At 43.6% G+C, this 20,974-nt stretch overlaps 1 protein-coding gene and 1 long non-coding RNA gene across 3 annotated transcripts in view; one reads left to right on the top strand and one right to left on the bottom strand.

The window, feature by feature from the left end:
* Positions 1–1,248: 1,248 nt before the first annotated feature.
* On the bottom strand, positions 1,249–13,881 carry LOC130706817 (uncharacterized). Its single transcript, XR_009006878.1, has 7 exons — positions 13,281–13,881; positions 9,507–9,774; positions 8,273–8,391; positions 5,979–6,066; positions 5,506–5,616; positions 2,504–2,611; positions 1,249–1,638 (listed from the first exon to the last, which is right to left on the bottom strand). It is a non-coding gene; the product is annotated as an uncharacterized LOC130706817 (long non-coding RNA).
* Positions 13,882–16,213: 2,332 nt separating this feature from the next.
* CCDC93 (coiled-coil domain containing 93) overlaps positions 16,214–20,974 on the top strand; it is an 87,501-nt gene continuing 82,740 nt past the window's right edge. Inside the window, exons 1-2 of one of the 2 annotated variants that reach the window (XM_057539437.1) lie at positions 16,214–16,384; positions 20,224–20,337. In XM_057539437.1, coding sequence (XP_057395420.1) covers positions 16,343–16,384; positions 20,224–20,337 — 156 coding nt within the window. In that variant the 5' untranslated portion in view covers positions 16,214–16,342. The remainder of the gene's footprint in view (positions 16,385–20,223; positions 20,338–20,974) is intronic. The other variant, XM_057539438.1, reaches the window with a different exon arrangement.

The following is a 20,974-nucleotide window of genomic DNA, read 5'->3' as shown; positions in this document are numbered from 1 at the left end:
CATCAGCCAGTAGGGTAGTGGGGAGACCTGTGGTTTTCCTTCTTCCTGCACTCTGTATTGGTTTCCTAGGGCTGCCATAACAAGGTATGAAAAGTGAGGTGGCTTAAAGTAACAGAAGTTCATTGTCTCACAGCTCTGGAGGCTAGAAGTCCAAATCAAGGTGTCAGCAAGGCCATGCTCCCTTTGAAACCTGTAGGGGAATCCTTCCTTGCCTCTTCCTACTTCCGGCGGTTTGCTGGCCATCTGAGACATTTCCTGGCGTGCAGCTGCATAACTGTATATGGTTGGATTTGAGAATTTGTCTTAACTTTAGCTTCACTTCTTTATGTTTCAGGTTTTAATGCTTCCATCCATAAAATGAGAGAATTGTGTTAGCTTTTTAAAAGGATTAACACCAACAGCGATAACAACAAAAACGCTCCATTTTTCGACAAAAAGTCTGGGTTCCTTCTCTTCTCCGAGCACAGTCCTAAGCCTAAGGACATTCCAGTCAACATCACAGGCACCCACTCTGCAGCTTCATGAAGTTTACAGTAAAGAGGGAAAGAGAGTCAAAAATATTCAGAATAAATAAACTGTGGTACATACATACAGTGAAATGCTACAAAATGCTAGTAAAATAAAATACTATTACACACGCCAATCTGGGTGCATCTTACAGCCACAATGGGGAGCATCTGTAAGAAGTTCAAGAATAGGAAAACTAGCCTACGGTGATAAAAGCTAAAAAAGAGAATCATTTATGGGAGAGGAGAGCACAGCCTTCTGGGATGTTAGAAATGTTGTATGCTTAACCTGGCTGGTGGCTCCTTGGATTTAGACATATGTAAAAATTCTTCAAGATTGGCCGCTTCGTTGGGTGTATGTTATACCCCAATACAATGTTAACAAATGTCCCCATATAGAGTTAATCATTTGCAATAAGTGCTACCAAGAAAAACTAGTGTCCTACAAGAGCACCTGATCTGATCTGGGGGGTGGGGTCCAGGATGGCTTTCCCAAGGAAGTCAGAAGTAGAAAAGAGGGGTTCACAGAGGTGAACCTGCAGGAGGTGCTGAGGGGAGAACAGCTTGACCTCTGGAAGATGGGAGAGGGCGCCAGGGAGGCTAGAGCCACAAGAGGGAGTGTGTGAGGCAAGCATGAGGAGGCGGGCTCGGGCCAGAGCCGGCAGCTACTTGCAGCCCGTGTTAAGGTGTTGCACTCAGCTCTGGGACCTATGGAGGGGCTTGCAAGGAGAGACACATCATAGATGACTTAGAAAACAATGGATGTTCAATTCAGGTACTTTTTCTACTGTCTGAGTTGACAACTGAGGATCTCTCTATAGCAATACTTTATTGTTCAGTTTGCATTTAGGGGGATCCCCTCATTTCATAGAGACCCCCTCATTTAATATAACTTCTCTCCCACTTTTCCTGCCCATTCTTTACAAGACAACAGTCCCGCTGAGTAAGTCTCTGACATACATACAGGATCGTGCATGCACGCCTCTCCCAGATAGAACCTTTAGGGTGGATTACACCTAAATGTACGGATGAAGACCCTCTTGCCTCAGCAGCCGGCACGGTCTTCGAGTGCACCATTGCCCAGGCAGGCTTCCATGGGAACACCAATGCTCAACGAGGCGTCAGTTGGTATCTGTAGTCAAATACATTTGTGAGATACACAAAGCACACAGTTTTTCTATTGCAGGATTTCTCCAGGTGTTTCCTATATGAATATGCATTAGGACTTTCTAAGGCGGGGTGGGGTGGGAAACAATACACAACATTTCTAAACTTATTTGACCCATGGAGCCCTTTTGTGGGGTGAACGAGGTGAGCAAGTCAAGGTATTACTCAATGAAACACACTGTGGGAAATGGTGATCTGAAGTCTGACAGCACAGTGCTTTGGCACGACTTACTAATTAGTGATTTATTCATTACAACAAGCAATAGCCTCCTTTATCTTAATTCGTTTTTAGAATAAATATAAATAAATGACAGAAAACTGAAGTTGCTATTTTAGTTTTGTCTTTCATCAAGTTCTAATTCCTCCTTCAACATTATCTGTGCATCTTCTGCATTTGTTCTTTGGATGTTCATTCATCTGCATCGGCTGTAGATTATTCTCTGCCCTGGTAATTTTAAGTACCTAATAAACTTCCACCAACTCTTTGTATCATTTGAAAGAAAGTTTATTGCTCTTTAACCCTTCTTAGAAATTACCATAAAGCTAACTGGACTCAAATCCCCATCCTATCACTGATGACACATAAAATAGGGTTTTTCATATCTCAAGTCCAAAATCGTGTTACCTGTTGTAGACAGTTTTAGTGGAAGAAACTGCAAAAGTATATATACATAGAAATGTTAATTCTGCTCTAGCTGACATATTCAGAATTTTTGGTATTCAACCCAAGCTTTGCATTTGCTTTGCAATTTTCAAAATGCAGAGCCTCACGCTCTATTTCAAAGGCTCTGGTATCATCCAGAAGCAATTATGAAGAAAAACGAAATTACCTTTCGTCATTCTATCTTCTCCCGGCCTTGGAAACGCAGACTGACAACGAGCTGACAATTACATGCAATCCACTTTCAGTTAATTTCACCATAAATTGAGGCTGAGGACTGCTGACAAATAAAATATATTATTCGTCTGAAAACATTCTCTTTGGGGCTCCAGATCTCCAATCTAGTTCATTAGTGGTCACAATCAAACTAAGTTGAGAATTGATTTAGGCAATAGTTATCCTTCTGCAATAATTAATTCGGAAAATAATACTTTGCTGGAGATTTGAAAAGGAGCAGTTTCTAAGGCTCTGATAAAATAGAAAACTTTTAAAATAATTATGAGGCAGTGTCCCTAAGGGAGGAGATATGCATTGCTCTCTTGCCTATTTCCACAAGTCACTAGACTTAAATCACAGTCAGAGATAGCTCCTTGAACCTCAATTCAGTTCATCTAACCACTTTTGGTATGTACTATGTGCTAGGCACATACAATGCATACAGCTAAGTCTTGGAGTATCACAGAAATGGAACATCCTCAATGAGTGTACTATTAACTGTCCTAATAAATGTTGTAATAGACAGAAGAGCAAAGTGTTTTGCAGTCATAGAGGCTTCAGGGATTAATTCTGCTTGAATCGTTGGGGGATGCTTCATGGGAGACAGTGGTATTGGAACAGGTCCTAGGACAATGGGTACATTTTTAATTGGCTGAGATGAAGCACTGTGGGCTGGAGGGAATGCAAGTTCAGTTCCAGGCAGAGGGAACAGTATAAACAATTGCAAAGAACTAGGACGATTCCAGGCGGGTTCTGAGAAGAGGTGAGAAATCTAGGGTGGCTGCGTGAGGTTAGGAGAGGAGGACATGCTGGGACGAGATTGTGAAGGGGAAACAAAATCCTCAGACTATTTCTAATAAATGGGTTTTTATATCAGGGGGCTGCATTGTTCACATGATAAATCGGGAGACGGTGTCATGGGATGAAAGAGTACTGGAAGGTATTGTAATTGTTCTGCTGAGAGCCAATAAAAAATTATGGGAGATGAAAATACAGATGCAAAGAACAGAATCTGGGAGTAATCTAGTTCATCCCCTTAGAAGTCGAGGTACAGTGAGGTCTGAGGTTGGAAGGATCTTGTGGGCGTTGAAGTCATGGAGGCTGTGAGCCAAAGATGGTGAGGAAAATAAACTATGAATTAAATGCTGAAGTCTTAAAGGAGGGTGGGCATATCTTGGAAGGTGATAGAGGAGGATGATATTTCTTCACTGTTTGGCTCATTTATTCATTTAAAAAACCTGTCATTGAAAACCTACTCCACTGGGCATTGGGAATACAGACACCAACAAAACACGTTAAGTCAGCAGCTTTGATCAAAGAGGAAACTTATTGTCTTCAGGCAGAGGAAGGTTTCAAGGTTCGTTAGAAATTTAGCTGAGCATATTTTTATACCCAACAGGTTCTACTACAAAGGAAGCAAGGAAGAATGGACGTCATAGGTGACTAGCAAGTACATTTTGGATGTTTATGTATATTTTTATTCTATTCCCTTGGTTGATTAAAATCTTACTGGAGTACAGAATTCTAGCTTAAAAATAATTTTTCATTAGAATTTTGAATGTGTTGCTCCGTTTTGTTCTAGCTTCCAGTGCTACTGTTGCAAAATCATGCCATTCTAATTCTCATTTCTCCGTGACCTGGTCTTCCTCTCTGTAAAATCTTGGCATCTTCTCTTCATCACTAGTGTTGTGAAATGTCATTATACTATGCTTTGGTGTGAATCACTTTTCCATCCATTATGCATGGCATTTGGAGGGTCTTTCTAATCTGGACACTCTTTTATTATATCTTTGAAAATCGCCTCCCCTACTGTCTTCTATTATGATGTCTGACCTCCTGGACATTTCCTTTGCTCTATCTTCCAACTCTTCTATTGATTTTTAATCAGCTATCTTGTTTTAATTTCCAAGGGCTCCCTTTCATATGTGAATTATTATTCATTATAATTAGTAAATATCTATAATTGTAATTATATAAGTACAGCATACAAGGCTGTGAAGTGAGGTTTTTTAAAAAAAATTTGGAGTTTTGGCTGAGGCTTAAAACCTAGAATATAATGTACCCCCATATTCCAAAGAAAGATGCTAGACCATTCATATAAGACTCACTATGAGATCATGAAACAGGTCCTGTGCCCTTAGCCTACCTTCCACCTCTATGCGTATATGAAGAGAAAGCAAGAAAGAGGAAAGGAGGGAGGGAGGGAGAGAGACAGAGAGAGAGAGAGAGAGAGAAAGAAGGAAGGAGGGAAGGAGGGAGGGAGGGAAAAAGAAAGGCTGGAGACTCTTCAAAGTGAGTCAAGATTTTTTTAAAGAATTATACGCGGGAGTGGGAACATTTAAAGTGGATGCTTCTCTCTACCCCTCAGGCCCAGCAAGGAGAGGCTTCTCAACACACACTCAAGACCCTGGGATTCTCTGCCATGGGTAGAGACTAACATCCTGGGCCCCAGCCAGCTTCTGCTGAGCTGCAGACACCTGTAGGTCTGCTCTATGCTGCAACCTGGGCAGTCGGGCAAAGTGTGGGAAGAGAGTGATTTGGGGGAGAACTAGACCCATGTCCTCTGGACTTAAGGGGTCTGATGGGTGGGGGGGGTGGAGAGATTAGTGCCTTCTAATCACCTGAGGCTACCTGGTAATACCTGTGTAGAACAAAGAAGAGACTAGAGTGGGAACAGTCTATGAACTTCCATAGTTGGATTGGATGGGGATTCACGAGTTCCAGGAACTAAGTGGAAAACCAGGAAGGTAAGAGTGAGCTTGAAAGGACCCCCCACCTAACAGTTACGCACTAGCAGAATGAGCTTTCTTCAGGAGCACATGGAAGGAGAATAGAGGGAACTGCATGAGATGTCAGCAGCATGGTGCTTCCCCCAGTGAAGTGTGGGGAGAACAGAGCAAGGTCAAAAGTCCCACGAGACAGTTGGCAAAAAAATTACTACAACGGCATGCTCACCAGAAAGGATCAGCTTGGGACACCTGTCACACAGAGGCATCAATGACAGGCACAACAGCCCAATCAAATACAATTTTCCTCTTCTCATTCCGCTTCCCCTTGGGCATGACACTGGGAAGGGCAGAAGCATCAGTTAGTGAATGTGGGAAGAAGTGGGGTGAGAGTGCTAAAAGAATAGTCCATGAACCCCTGCTTCCATTTTGCAGAACTCCAGGTCAGGTTCAAGCTAGGAAGGGGGAGAAGGTATGAACTGGATGAAAGACTGAAGATTAGATTAGACTGGACTTTTTAATACCTGACAAGGAGACGATTTTAACCTCCCAAAGTGCCCATAAGAGCCTTAGAATCTGCACAAGATCTGATCCAGATGGGGGGGAAAGGAACTCTAACAGAGCAACTTTAAAGAAGATGGGTGGGAGGAAAACCAGGTTTCTTCCTGTTTGCAGCTTATCGAGTATAACCCATTTACTGACCTGGTTATAATAGCTTTTTTTGGTTTCCTCTTCCATTTTCTTCCATTCTTTTTGTCCTTGTGGAGTCATACTTTCGCTATCATACTATCTGGATATCAGGACAGAAAGAAGATGGACACGTGTGTAGTCCAGTCCCTTTTTTAACCACAAATCAATGCAACTGCATTTTTTTTACACCAAGAGCTCTTTTTCCAAGAATGACTAAGTTGACCTACTGGTGTTTGAAATGAGAAATCAATAGATGATAGGACAGTCCCAAATTCCCATGTAAATACTGGGTGTATTTCACTTACGTAAGCTTACTCAAGAGAACAGTTATAACTGTGGTCCATCTGAACTCTTTTCTCTGAAAGGATAATCACTGTCACATCTGCCACCTGGTGGCCATTCTGATGCACACATTATGCTAATATTCCACACCTGGCCCACACCTTTTCATCCATCCACCCATCCATCTATCATCCATCCATACATCCATGGTGCACTTGTTCGAGGCAGGCTCTGGGCATGAAGATAAACAGAAAACACACAGCCCTTGTCCTTCCTTGAGGAGCTGACAATCTAACGGGGAGAAAAACATGCATTTTATTGGGAGATTTGTAAGAGCTAAGGCACTAAGTTTCAAGTCTGTATTTTCAACTTTTTTTTTTTTTCTCAACTGGCTTCTCCCCTGCAATTTAAGAAAAGATATTCCAGTCCCTGCTGTCTTTTAAAAAAGCCAAAGAGGGCTTCCCTGGTGGCGCAGTGGTTGAGAATCTGCCTGCTAATGCAGGAGACACGGGTTCGAGCCCTGGTCTGGGAAGATCCCACATGCCACGGAGCAGCTGGGCCCGTGAGCCACAGCTGCTGAGCCTGCGCGTCTGGAGCCTGTGCCCCGCAACGGGAGGGGCCGCGATAGTGAAAGGCCCGCGCACCGCGATGAAGAGCGGTCCCCGCACCGCGATGAAGAGTGGCCCCCACTTGCCGCAACTAGAGAAAGCCCTCGCACGAACCGAAGACCCAGCACAGCCAAAAATAAATAAATAAATTAAATAAATAAATAAATTAAAAAAAAAAAAAAAAGCCAAAGAAACAAACTCTCCATCAATCGCGTACCCCTAACCATCTTATTTCTTTCTTTCAATTCATTACCAAGCTTCTCCACAGAGGAGTCTACATCCTCTGTCCCCTCTTTCTTGCCGCTAATTCACTTTAAAGTTTTTCTTTATTTCATTTTTAATATATTTTACTATAAATAGTTAAAATATGCAGAAAATAAGAATAATAAAATTGCCCATGTATTTATCACCCACCTTTATCAAATATTGACATTATATCATATTTGCCTCAGATCTTCTTTCCCCAGGAAATAAAACATTACAGATAGAATAGACGATCTCTGACCCTCCTTCCCACTCCTTTCCCTGCTCCATCTCCCCCCACCCCAAGAGAATCACAGCCATGAGCATAATTCCCAGGCAGGCTTTCACACTTTTACTACATATTTATGTATCCATAAGCATTGACTAATATTATTTTGAATGTTTGTTAATTTAGCAAATCCTTATGAATGTTGCTTTTCTTAAAAATTCAACTTTGGGGCTTCCCTGGTGGCGCAGTGGTTGAGAACCTGCCTGCCAATGCAGGGGACACGGGTTCGAGCCCTGGTCTGGGAAGATCCCACATGTCGCGGAGCAAATGGGCCCGTGAGCCACAACTACTGAGCCTGCGTGTCTGGAGCCTGTGCTCCGCAATAAGAGGCCGCGACAGTGAGAGGCCCGCGCACCGCTATGAAGAGTGGCTCCCGCTTGCCACAACTAGAGGAAGCCCTCGCACAGAAACGAAGACCCAACACACCCAAAAATAAATAAATTAATTAACAAAAAAAAAATTTCAACTTTGTATGTTTCACAATTAACCATCTTCAAACACATAACTCTAGTTCATTTTCACCACTGGCTATTAAACCATTGTATGAAGATATCCCAAATTATATATATCCATTCTTCATTTGATTAATATTTAGGTCATTGTATTTTTCTATCTCAAACAATGCTCGCCGTGAACAATCTCATGCACACCTCCTTGCCCACATGTGTAGTTCTTGAAAAGAGGACCCTCTGTCCTGCAACTGGAAAGTGAGGAGGAAACTCCCTGCCCTGTTCTGGAAAGTGAGGAGGAAACTCCCCAGGCGTTTTCTCTATTGAGGGTCTTTGCCGGTCCATCACATCCTCTACTCTCAACAAGAAATGTCACTACCCCAAGCACTGGATTCAGTCCTCTATCCACACAGCCTGAGAACAGAAGTGACTTACCTTCCAAGTTGATCCCACCTTGCGATAAGTCCAATTTTGAGGATGCAGAACTGCAACAAGATGATTTTTTTCTCTCTCTACTAATTTAATTCTGATTTCTTTTTCTCTTACTTTTATTGCTATTAAGAAATGGTTCAAAAAAGAAGCCTGTTAGAATTAAAATTTTTAGGATGTTGTTTTCTAATTTTAGATTATTTAAATGCCAGTCTTATAAGCTGATGACTTCCATGTCATTCTGTTTGCAGGTAGAGTAAATAGAGCAGTTTTGTTGTTTTAACAAATCCAATCAAATAATCCAGAAACACTGCAGCAATCATTTGTCTTTCCCAAGAAATGTGAAGGGTCTTAGGAGAACATTTCAGAAATCTACAACATAATTGTAAATCCTACTAGTAAATTATTTCCATTGTATTTCATTTCAAGATAACGAAATCATAATATGTCTTTATTTAAGACTATTTAAGAAGTCTCTCATACTGATCCAGGAAAACATCATTGTTTGGTCTCTCTTCTAAAGTAATTTTGGATTTTTTCTCATTTAGCTTCACACAGAAACTTGATGGAACTGTGGTTCCTTGGATAATGTTACATAAATGCAGTTTATTTAGAAATACATTTCCTGAGTCAATTGTTTCCTCCCCTACCATTTCCAGACGGTGTAAGGGCTGGGTTTAGGCTGTTGCTGTTTACTGAGTCCCCATAACATGGACAGTAGTAGGAGTTTTACATGAGCAATCTTGTCACTGGGGGACATTTGAAACCCAAAGTCCATTTCTGTAAACCAAGGGCTGAACTGACTCCAGGGATACAATGGACATGCTTATGAAATTACTTTTCTTCAAGCTCTCTGATGGCTGTCCTTGCGCTTAGGTGAAATCCGAGCACCTTGGGGGTGGCCCGCAAGGTCCCACGTGGGCGGGGCCCCTCCACCTCCCAGTCTCCGAACTCCAGCCCCTCAGGCTCCCCCAGCTCCTCCCCGCTCTGCCCGCGCACATCCCTCAGCCCCAGACGCTCTCCCCTATGGTGTCTCTTACTCCACCCCAGGTCTTAAATGGATATCCTTGGAGAAAATCTCACGGACTTCCCACTCAAGACCATTCTTCCTGGTCCTCCTTCTCATGCCACCTTTCAGCCTGCCATGAAGGGCACTTATTTCACCTGCAATCCTGTAGTTTTGATGTGATTATTTTTTGACTGTGCACGTTCATCTCACAGCTCCATTTTGTTCACTTACTGTATCCAGTGTTTTTCCGTCAGAGGTTTGGGGGTGCTTATGGCATCTGGAGAGACAATTCTTCCTTGTGCGGTGCATTAGTCGGACTATGCTGTGATGATGATGGTCGCAAACAACCGCCAAATCTCAGTGCTCGCACTGGTATCCCACTCGTGGGGCTGGCTGGGCTGGGTTTGGCTGGGCTTCGTCTCAGGTCTGCTGCCTTCTCTGTTTCTCACTGAAGGACCCAGGCAGCGGGAGCCGTGGCTGCCTGGGTACGTGCTCGTAACTGTTGGAATGAACAGAAGGGCTCTTAGCATTCCCCACCCAGAACTGGCCCAGTCTCATATCTTCCCTCATTCCTCCAGCCAGAGCAATTCTTATGACTCAAGTTCAATACAGGACACTTGACATCCACAATGGCTGGGTGCTAGATTGTTGGTAATGACTCTCAGTCACTGTGAAAACTGCAAATGCCCCTTGGATGCTGAATCACACCTCCCACCCCCACTGAGAACCCTTCTCAGTGCCTGGCATACAGTAGGCACTCAATGGATATTTGGTAACAAATTAACTTTGCCAAATTGCCCTCCAAAACCCTTGCAAAACCTTAATGATGAGGGAGTGTTATGGCATTACTGTCCTCAAAACATTAATTATTTCTTCTGTGCAAAGGTTATAGCTAACGTGAGGCTGATAATTTTTTTCATATATACAGTGACAATTTCTTTGAGTAATTCTCTATTCAAGTCTTTGGCTCATTTTTCTATTAAACTTTTCTTCCTCATTTGCAAGAGCTCTTGTCACTGGTAATGAATATTTTTCCAGTTTGCCTTTTAAATGTTTTAATGAGTTTTTGACAGGCAGACATTGCTAATATTTATATAGCCTCATCTCTTACCCTTTTCTTTCCTGGCCTGCTGCAGTGAACATTTTTACAGGCAACATGATGTTGCACCAAAAGGACATACTCTAATGTATTTACCCATTCCCTTTTCATGGGCTATTTACAGAGTTTCCAGGTTTTTCTCTCATAAATGACATCATGATGAAGATCTTTGTACATAAGTCCTAAAAATGGAAGTATCATGTCCAAGGATATGTTGTAAGTTCTTGATACAGTTTGCCAAATTACCATTGATACCCTACTTTCCAGGTCCCACACCCCAGAACTTGCCACCCCAGGATCGACACTCCAGATCCTCACACCACAGGCACCCGTACCCCAGGTCCTGCGGATGGACCCTTACTGGCCAGCTTTGTATAGCGGCAAGCAAGGCGAGAGGGGTAAGAGTGGGTCTGGAGGGGCAAAGAGAGGTTGTCCAGAACACCCTAGAGGCTCCTTCTGCCTGGAAGGAGATCCTCCCATGGTACCTTCTTAAGATTTGGGTCTCCCTTCAAATGGCACCTGAAAGCCCTATACGGACCCCTTCACCTAAAAAATGTACATGATGACAGATCTAAAAGAGCCTCTGACTCCAAATATTCCCTATCACATTACACTGTTTCTTTTCTGTGAAGAACACTTATTTGTATCCAATACTATCTTATTAATTTACATGTTTAATTTCTGTCAGTAATCATCTTGTCTGGTTTGCTAACTGCAGTATCTCCAGCACCAGGAACGAGTCTTTGGCACAGAGAGAGTGGTTGTCAAAATTGGCCGCTCATCGAAATCACCTGTGAAGCTTTAAAAATCCACTTGCCTCCCCAATCGTTTTACCAAGAAAATGTTAGATATCATTTTCTGCAGGAGATACAGAACGTAAGAGATGTTCTCAAGCGTTTATTCATTGCTGTGTAGCTGGATCCTCGTCAAGTCCTTTCTAATGTAGTGAATAGAGTGTGGTTGTGAAAATTATGGAAATGGTTGGAATTCTTTAATAAAACTACCACGTTTGGGAAAATGCACTAGAAGAACTCATCCAAGTGTGTGTGTTTCCGTGTGTGTGTGTGTGTGTGTGTGTGTGTGTGTGCTGGGCTGTGTCCAGAAGCACAGGAGGGTTAGGTTTGCTTGTATCGTCTGTGCCTCTATTTTTTACTATAGAAATGTGACATGCTAAATACCGGGTAGTGTGTTGTAAAATTTTACTGCATGAGAATAGATCAGCATACAACTAAGAATCTTCAGGAAGAACTCGTTTAACTTAAAGACTCTTAGTTTGTTTAGGAATCTTAAATTTCATATGCCACTGTAATCTAAAAAGAAACATAATAATAATGTAGTCACTGTAGTTATTATTGTGTTGCCCAGCTACATATACCTGTATTGTTTTATATATAAACAATATATTCCAAGGGAAAAAATTCAGTATTCATGCTTCTTCCCAGATCAATTAAACCAGAATCTCTGGGGGTAGAACTCAAGGCACTGGTACCTTTTAAAACTCCCTTGGTGATTCCAAGGTGCAGCCAAGTTTGAGAGCCACTGACGTAAAAGGAACTCAGGAGTATTTGCTGGATGGATGGATGGATGATGGAAGGATAAAAGGACACTGTGAATCAGAAATTTGGGGCTCTAGTCCCAGCACTGCCAATAACATGCTATGTGCCCTAAATTGTGTCACTCTACTTTTCTAAACACCCATAGTTGCCGTCTAAATTCCTGCTTCAAGACTTCACAATTCCCCTTCTTGGTTACAGTAAGAGCCCTGGAGCGGAAGAGCTGGGAGAAACATGAGGACAGAATGATTGAGGCTTTGTAAAACTGTCACCCAGGATAAAGGTGATCCTAACAGGAAGCTCTTTACTATGGCAACCTTTTACCTGGAAAAGGAAAGTATCTGTGGAGTTCCCGAGAATCTTGCTCTTAGAACATCACACATCTCTGTACTGGATGTGCAGAGGAGGGACAGACTGATCCTTAATCCCCAAATACCCCACTAGGGAGATAAAATGTGTGTATGGGTACCCTGAGCCAGAAGAAGGGGAGAGATGCATTTATCTGAGTCCTCGCAAAGCTCCTCTTCTGATATTATCTGTTTGAGGTCTTCTCTAAGGCAAACCTGGGCTACTCAAACTTTCTTTTTTTTTTTAAATTGTTTTTCTTGTGATGAGATGCTCTTTCTTTTCTTCTTTTTTTTAATGTTTATTTTATTTATTTATTTATTTATTTATCTATTTTTGGCTGTATTGGGTCTTAGTTGTGACACACAGGATCTCTGTTGCGATGCACGGGCTCTTTGTTGCAGTGCACAGGCTTCTCTCTAGTTGTGGTGCGTGGGCTCCAGAGCACATGGGCTCCGTAGTGGCGCGTGGGCTCAGTAGTTTCGGCGCAGGGGCTTAGTTGCCCCGTGGCATGTGGGATCTTAGTCCCCTGACCAGGTATCCAACCTGCGTCCCCTGCATTGGGAGGTGGATTCTTAACCACTGGACCATCAGGGAAGTCCCTATTCAAGCTTTCTTTTTTTTTTTTCTTCTTTTTTTCTTATTTTTTATTGGGGTATAGTTGCTTTACAATGTAGTGTTAGTTTCTGCTGTACAGCAAAGTGAATCAGCCATATGTATACATATATCCACTCTTTTTTGGATTTCCTTCCCATTTAGGTCACCACAGAGCACTGAGTAGAGTTCTGTGTGCTATACAGTAGGTTCTCATTAGTTACCTATTTTATACATAGTAGTGTATATATGTCACTTCCAATCTCCCAATTCATCCCACCTCCCCTGGTATCCATATGTCTATTCCTTACCTCTGTGTCTCTATTTCTGCTTCACAAATAAGTTCATCTGTATCATTTTTCTAGATTCCACATATAAGTGATATTATACTACATTTTTCTCTTTCTGACTTACTTCACTCTGTATGACAGTCTCTAGGTCCATCCACATCTCTGCAAATTGCACGATTTCATTCCTTTTCATGGCCGAGTAATATTCCATTGTATATATGTACCACATCTTCTTTAGCCATTCCTCTGTTGATGGACGTTAAGGTTGCTTCCATGTCCTGGCTATTGTAAATAGTGCTGCAATGAACACTGGGGTCCTACTCAAGCTTTCTTGATTGTTGCCATGGCTATTTTGCTGGATTCTTTTTTTTTTTAATATAAATGTACTTATTTATTTTTTTTATTTTTGGCTGTGTTGGGTCTTCACTGCTGCGCATGGGCTTTCTCTAGTTGTGGTGAGCAGGGGCTACTCTTCGTTGCAGTGTGCAGGCTTTTCATTGCAGTGGCTTCTCTTGTTGCGGAGCACAGGCTCTAGGTGCACGGACCTCAGTAGTTGTGGTGCGCAGGCTCAGTAGTTGTGGCTTGCAGGCTCTAGAGCATAGGCTCAGTAGTTGTGGTTCACAGGCTTAGTTGCTCTGTGGCATGTGGGATCTTCCCAGACCAGGGCTCGAATACATGTCCCCTAAATTGGCAGGAGGATTCTTAACCACTGAGCCACCAGGAAAGACCCCGTGCTGGATCTTTAAAAAAAACCAAAGATCAGGTGCTGCCACCCTGACTCTGCTACTGTCACCCTACCACCCAACCACAGACAGGATGGTTTCTTACTGGGAAAGATAGCTGCTTGTGTTTATTTAAAACATTGCAAAGTCATCTACAACAGGTAAGTCCAGCGTGGCCTACCTGAGTTCTATTATTCTCCAGGCCCTATTCCCCAAGCTACTTTAAATACAGCTATTTAGTTTCAGACATTACATGAAATTTCTAAAAATCTTATATGTTCTGGTATAATGTTATAAGTCATAATCCTAGTTATTGCTTTAAAATGTATATCTCAGAAATAACTTATTTTCTTGTCAACTGCATTATTATGAACTTTCATCAAATCTTTAATCGTTGTCATTTTTAAGCCTTTTGTCATTTACAGACAGTTCTGTGTGTACTCTGATGCTTTTGCAAATATGTTCCTATAAAAGGCTTTCATCTTCAAGAAATTCATGGAAAAGACTCTGACAAGTACAGGTTTCTGGTAACTGACTGTACTGCTGAACTGAATGAATAAGCATTTTCAGAACTCTAATGAAAAACTGATGAACTCATAAAAGTGCTAACAAAAGATCGAGATAAAAAAAAAATTAACTACATGGGACTGAGTGAACTGATGAGGATGAGTATAATTATTGTGACTTTCTGTCTGAATTTTTAAAAAAATCCCACAAGAACTCAGAGGCAAAGAATATACAAATCAATTTTCACTGCAAAGTAAAGGAGCTGTTACAGTGGAGGATTACTGGACTGAATGTCAATATTATGACATAGTATGAGTGTGTTTCATGTTTGGTAATTGCAATCATTGTTGCTTTTGTTGTGGTCATCCATGTACAATGCTTGGTGTCAGTCTATTTATCTCTTGTAAAAATAAAATACAGTGTGTGTGCGGAAAAAAAAATACAGCTATTTAGGCTTGCTGCTATGTGAGATTGTGCTACCCATTCCCTGGGCATCAATACCTGTCTGGTCATTCAACAATGGCTACAAATTATCCACCTTTAGTCCCCCTCATCCTATACCATCTCAGGGAAGGACAATTTTAAGATTACAAAGATAACACATCTGGGAAGTTATGAGAGTGGGCACCTTAGACACTGAGTTTCACTGGCTTCACAACGGGTGAGAGCAAAATACCACACAACACAGTCAAGAGAGTTCTCATAGCACCTTAATTTGCATATTCAAATTTCTCAAATTACTGCTAAATACTGTTAGCAATATTTACCAACTACATTTTAAAAGGGAATGGTCATTCTTAGGATGCTTCCAACAATTTGTATACTCTGGTTCCAGAGAAATTTCTGTTCTGTCAGGATAAACTCCAGGAGGAGTACAAAAGGCACAAAGAATTTCTTCAAGGACAAACATTAACTGAGTACCTACTTTTTAAGATGCTGGGGATGCAGAGAGGAACACACACACAACCTCTTTGATCTCAAGGGGCTCAAAGCCTCACACTCCTCGCTCTGCCCCCTCCCGCCCCACCCTACACACTCACAGAGGGAAGGATCTTTCCTACAGAAAAGTTTTCACATGTTACCTCTTTCTTCATCGCTAAAAAAAAAAAGGCTGGAGAAGCCCATTATGGAGCGGGTGCGAGGGGCTTGTGGCTAGGGACACAACTCCTTTATATAGCTGCCATCCTCTGGGACAGACAAGGGGTGCTTCAGGTAAATGTAGCTAAAATGACGTCAATACCGGAGTCGCGTTCTCAGAGACGACCTTCTCCTCAGGAAGAACGTGAAACTGGGGATGGTGGGGGTGAGTTCCCGGCTCGGACACTGGGGAGGCAGCGAGCTGAAGAATCCTTGTTCGGGTACTCGGTTCCCTGGACCGTATATCAAGAAGTTTGCCCAAGTGCTTGTTAATCAGGGGACATCCCTATTCTGAGCCACAGCCAGCCGCGTCTAAATCGCCAAGCTCATCGGTGCTCTCAAGCCTTGACCCGGAAGCAAGCGGGCTTCCGAAGTCCAGCTCGCGGAGAGGACCGAACCCACTTGGGGCATCTGATGCCCGTGAGAAGCAGAGACGGGAACCAGGATGCAAAATTTCCCCAAGATAGAGGAATAATCCCTTTCATAAAGCACCTCGAGGAAAATGCAGAGCCCCGGCGCGAAGCTCCGCAGAATCTGGACCTCGGCAGGCGGCCTGGACTGCAGCTCGCGCGCCAGATCGGCTCCGGACCTCTCCCGGGGCTCCTTTCGCGCATGCGTAGTCGCGCAGCGCTCCCTTCCCAATGCGCATGCTCCGCCGGGCCGGGGCGCTCCCGGCCGGCGGCGGCGGCGGCGGCGGCAGCGGCGGCGGGAGGAAGTTACCGCTTTGCACTCCACCCCGGTAGCAGCTTCGGGGCCGGGGACAGCTTCCTCCGGACGCTCCGCGGGCTTCGCTACCGCCGCACGGCGGTCCGACGGGATCATGGGGTTGCCCAAGGGGCCGGAAGGCCAGGGTCTCCAGGAGGTAAGGAACCCCCCCTCCCTCCCTGACACGTCCGGGTTTCCGAAAGAGGGCCGAGCCCACGGGGCCGGCTGCGGTTAGGGCACCCCGCCCCCTCTCTCAGGTGTGTCCACCGCCGGGAGCACTGGCCCTGTCCGCTGGGGGCCGAGCAAGTGTGGGCGTGGGCGGGGACGAACTTCAGCCGGTGCCGGGTCTCCCGGGACGGAGGGAGCCTTCCCAGCCCAATACCTGCGCCGACGCAGCCCCAGGCCCCGCGGGGCCCGGGGTCCCACGTCTCCGGCTTCCCCCGGCATTCCCCCGCGATCCCCGGCGCCGCTCGGCTCGCCGCGAGGACAGGGGGTGCTGCGCCCAGTAGTCACGAGACGCGCGCTGGGACGGTCCGGGCTCGGGTTGTGCAAAGGGCGGTGACCTTGTGGCTCCGGCCGCCGCCTCCCCGGGCCCACGGGGTCCTGGCGGCCGCCGCCCGCCGCCTTGGTATTGGGAGGGAATGCCGCCCTGCGTTTGTCCCCACGCCCCGCCGGGCCGGCGGGAGGAAGTTTGGGAGCCGTGCAGAGTGGCCGGGCGGAAACGGTCGCTGTATCTCCAGAAGGGAGGTGTTTGTTATTAAGTACTCACTTGGTCCTGAGGGATCAACGGTTTCTGGATTTATACGCACATTACCTGGGAGGAGAGGAAAAGTGCATTTCCTTTTGGCTGCAAATATCACTTAGCTAGGTGCTTTGCATCTGTCCTCTATTCCAGTTGATTTACTGAAAAGCTAGTCTAGTTTACTAGATTCTTGAAAGAAATGGAATCCACGCTGCACCTCTGTCCCCTTTCTAGGGTTCTGAAGCAGGCATCTGTCAGAGGGACTGATTCCTTGACATGGTGCGTGGTCCCTTCACACTTAGCTGCCTGTGGTCAATCTTGCTTCTTTGCCCCTCTCCCCGCATCCGCATCCTGAGTTCTTAAATCCCACTAGTACCACTAATTGACGAATCACTGTTCTGTGCATAAAAGCTGGAGATGTAGTAATGGAAGGACAGACTTAAGCTGTCAGTGTGTGCTTCCAGAATGCAAATCCATTTTGTTATCTCCAGAAAACCTAGCAAGTTCTCTGACGTTTTCATTGTCCCACTGTACTACCAGTAGGGTCTTTCTAAAATAAAAAGCAACTTGCTTCTGTTGGTCCTTTGCTTAACCCTTCACTGTCAGGAGACTGGGTCTAATTTGTCACTTTTCCACGTTCCTGGCAATTAGGAGGCAAACAGGGTGAACATAATAATCCAATTATTATCACTTCGTTCAAAGACCAGTACATATGAATATGTCATTAAGCTGTCAGTAGTCTGGTTAATTCATTAAATTCAATTTTGTAAGCCCTTTATTGTATGTACGTGAAGGATAGAGATATAGTTAGACGTGGCTCTGCCTTCCAGCTTACGTGAACTACAGTGTCAGACAACTGATAATTTAGTGTGCCTGATTTAAGAGCTCACAGCATTCATCTTTATCAGAATTTTAGTTTTAACAATGGGATGTATTACCCAGCCTGGTGACTTTTTATGGCTTAAAGAGAGGATATTCTTTCATTCCCTGCATATTAGCCAGTGACCCTTTTGCATTTTGTTTTAGTGTTAATCTGTGAATTGAATTTGGAGTCCTATCAACATTCTCCATTCATTGTCTCGTGCTAAAAAGTTACTTCGCAGGGTGCATTGCAAAAGTACACTTCTCCATTCGTGGGATAAGTGGATGGGAAGCATGGGCCAGGCACCTGCCATGGTGTGGGCAGTGGGTGCTCATTAGGTGCAAGCTGAGGCAGGGGTGCCCCTCCCCAGATGTCTTGTCCTCTTCTTGGAAGTGTTTTCATGATACATGATTGAATGAATGAAGGGTTCCTGTTTTACATCCCGGGAGTTTTAAGCAAATACTTATATCATCCCATTTTCCTTTTCTATTCTATTTTTATGAACCATAACTATTCTTTATTTTCTCTTCTCTTTGTGTCTCTTGACTTGTAGATGGTTCTCAACCACCACAGATCTTTTGCCAAGGAAGAGAATGTGTGAATAATTAATATTTACTTTTGCATGTCTCCTAGGAATTAGTGAGTGCTAACCTTCAGAATCTTTGATAGGCCAGACCAGGGTCATTTGAGAAAGAAGTAAGATGAGCAGTGTCGCAAGGCTGTCTCTTCCATCACCGCCCATTGCAAGAGATTAACAGTCACTTTAACAGTTCCATGTTCAGCTATGTGTTAACATGTGTGCTCCTTCTCCTGGCAGTTTGTACTTTGAAATAAACTTGAATTTCCATTATCAGTGTCATGACTATGAAAACATTTTGTTAATACATGACTGGCTTAGGTCATGCACTTTATGTAATGTTTGAGCATGTCGTTCCATATTTAACAAGTGTGTTCTTGGACCCTAATGCTGTTCAGAACAGAGGAGTAAACATGGGTGGATAACACATGGAATATATGGGTCCTCCCCTGAACCAGCTAATAGTCTATTTGGAAAGACCGGTGTGTACATTAACACCAGACATCTCACTCAGAAGAGGTTGATCATTGTATGAATGACAGACTATAAATAAAATAGAAATGCAGAGGAGTGACCACTTTAAGCCGTAGGGTTGACGTTGAATAGGAGCTAGAGTTTGAAGATGGTGTCTGGGTGGTTAGAGAATATCAGGAGAGCCGTGAAGGAATGAGAGTGAGCAGGGCTTGTTTAGGTTGGCCACAGCCATGTCTGTATTGTTTTGGCGGGAGGTAAAGGATGAAGCTGAAAAGATAGGTTGCAGCCCAAGATCTGAATGCCAAACCAAGACGTTTGGAATTTATCTGATAGACAGTGAACGATGCCTTAATGATGAGGGCCGGGGGCTGAGCTGAAGAGGGATGATGAGAAAGCTGTGATTTAGGAAGGAATGAGCAAGACAAATTAACAGGGAAGGAAGATTGAGAGGCAGTTGCCATAGTCCTGGCATGATGTGCAAAGAAAAGGGAAGGAAGGATAAATGTGAGCTGTGTAGTTAAGGAAGATTTAGCAGGCATCGTTGGGCAAGGGAGTAGTCAGAGGCGGGTGTGAGGATTTAAACCAGGGAACCTTGGCGTTGTTTTCTGTAGAGAGATAGTTTTTTATTTTCTGCAATAATGGAAGCCAGGAAAGGCACAGTTCAGGAAAGTAAATGGAGGCAAAAGTACTGGAATATTTAGATATATTGAACTTGTAGATAAACAACCTGAGAGCGAAGGTAGGATATTAATTAAAAACATTTAAATAAAATCCTTATTTAAATATATTAAGTGAATTTTTTATTCTTAAGGCAATCCTGTTATGTGGTAGTAATCTCCCTGTAATATATCCGGGTTGAAAGCCTTCCTTATATTTGCTGTAGAGATCAAAGTGCAGGTGGAGACACATGTTTGAACTCTTTGTTCTTGCCCCTCTTGTCAGTAATTTCTAGGACCAAGATGAGTATAAACTTAAACAAACCAAACTACCTGTTCCGTCTGAAAGGAGTTTATAATCCAGTCGAGAAGCCTGCCATACAAGTCACATGTTAGAGAACAGGGCAGTAATGTGCTGGAATCTTCCTTTCCCTGGATTCCTTCAGCACCTGATGAACAGTCCATACTACCTGTGCACGTCTTCTCGCCCCACCTGTGACGATTAACAGCTGGTTGAGGACCAGGGACCCTGCTTCTCTGGCAGCACTGTGTCCCCACGGTCCTTATGAATGCAGTGATACAGCCAATGTCATCTGCTCCTTGGCAGTGAGATTGTGGCATCGGAAATATAGCTGGTGTTCCTTTATTCAAGGTAGCTTTTATCAGCCTTTTGCTTTTGTTTCAGGTAGAAACAAGAGAAGATGAAGAACAAAATGTCAAGTTGACTGAGATTCTGGAGCTCTTGGTTGCAGCTGGGTATTTCAGGGCAAGAATTAAAGGCTTGTCACCTTTTGACAAGGTAAGACGAAGTCTTGCTAAGCATTAGGCTAGTTTTTGTCAGGACGGCACGGTTTACTGTGGCTTTAGGGTATTTTTGGTTAGGACAGCATGGTTTACTGTGGAAAGGAGGAAGAGATTGTGTTGTTACTTTCTCTACGTCCTTGTTGCCATTTCTCCTGGATTCAGATTCATTATGGAAGTCTTCAAATTTCCTATTAAAAGAAAATAATCGTGTATCAGTAAATACACCTTGAAGTCCTTTCTGTGCACGAAGCTTTGAGATATACAAATAATCAAAATAAATAGTTCCTTCTTTCAAGGAACTTAAAGCTTGGGTGGGGAGATAAAGTTTATGTAAGATAAAATAATTTGAGCTGTTAGGGAGCTATCCCAAGTCGGGGCGCTCACAGACAATTGCCAGGTATTCTGTGGGTGGTAAATGCTGGGTTTAGAGGAGGAAGAAGTCACTATGGGATGAAGTCATTTAATTCAGCAGAACCTTGAACAGTTCTTATGCACAAGGCATAGTAGTAGGTGTTGAGGGAACAAGGATAAGAACAAAGGCCTTATACCCAAAGAGCCTGACTTCTAAAGAGTAGGGAAGAGAGGCAAGTAAAATATCATGCATAGACTAAATGGCATAATTCGGTAAGTCC

Source organism: Balaenoptera acutorostrata, unplaced genomic scaffold (genome assembly GCF_949987535.1).
Source record: "Balaenoptera acutorostrata unplaced genomic scaffold, mBalAcu1.1 scaffold_351, whole genome shotgun sequence".
NCBI classification, from domain to species: Eukaryota; Metazoa; Chordata; class Mammalia; order Artiodactyla; family Balaenopteridae; genus Balaenoptera; species Balaenoptera acutorostrata.
The sequence above is the reverse complement of the archived record's forward strand: the minus strand, read 5'-3'. Positions and strand labels throughout refer to the sequence as shown.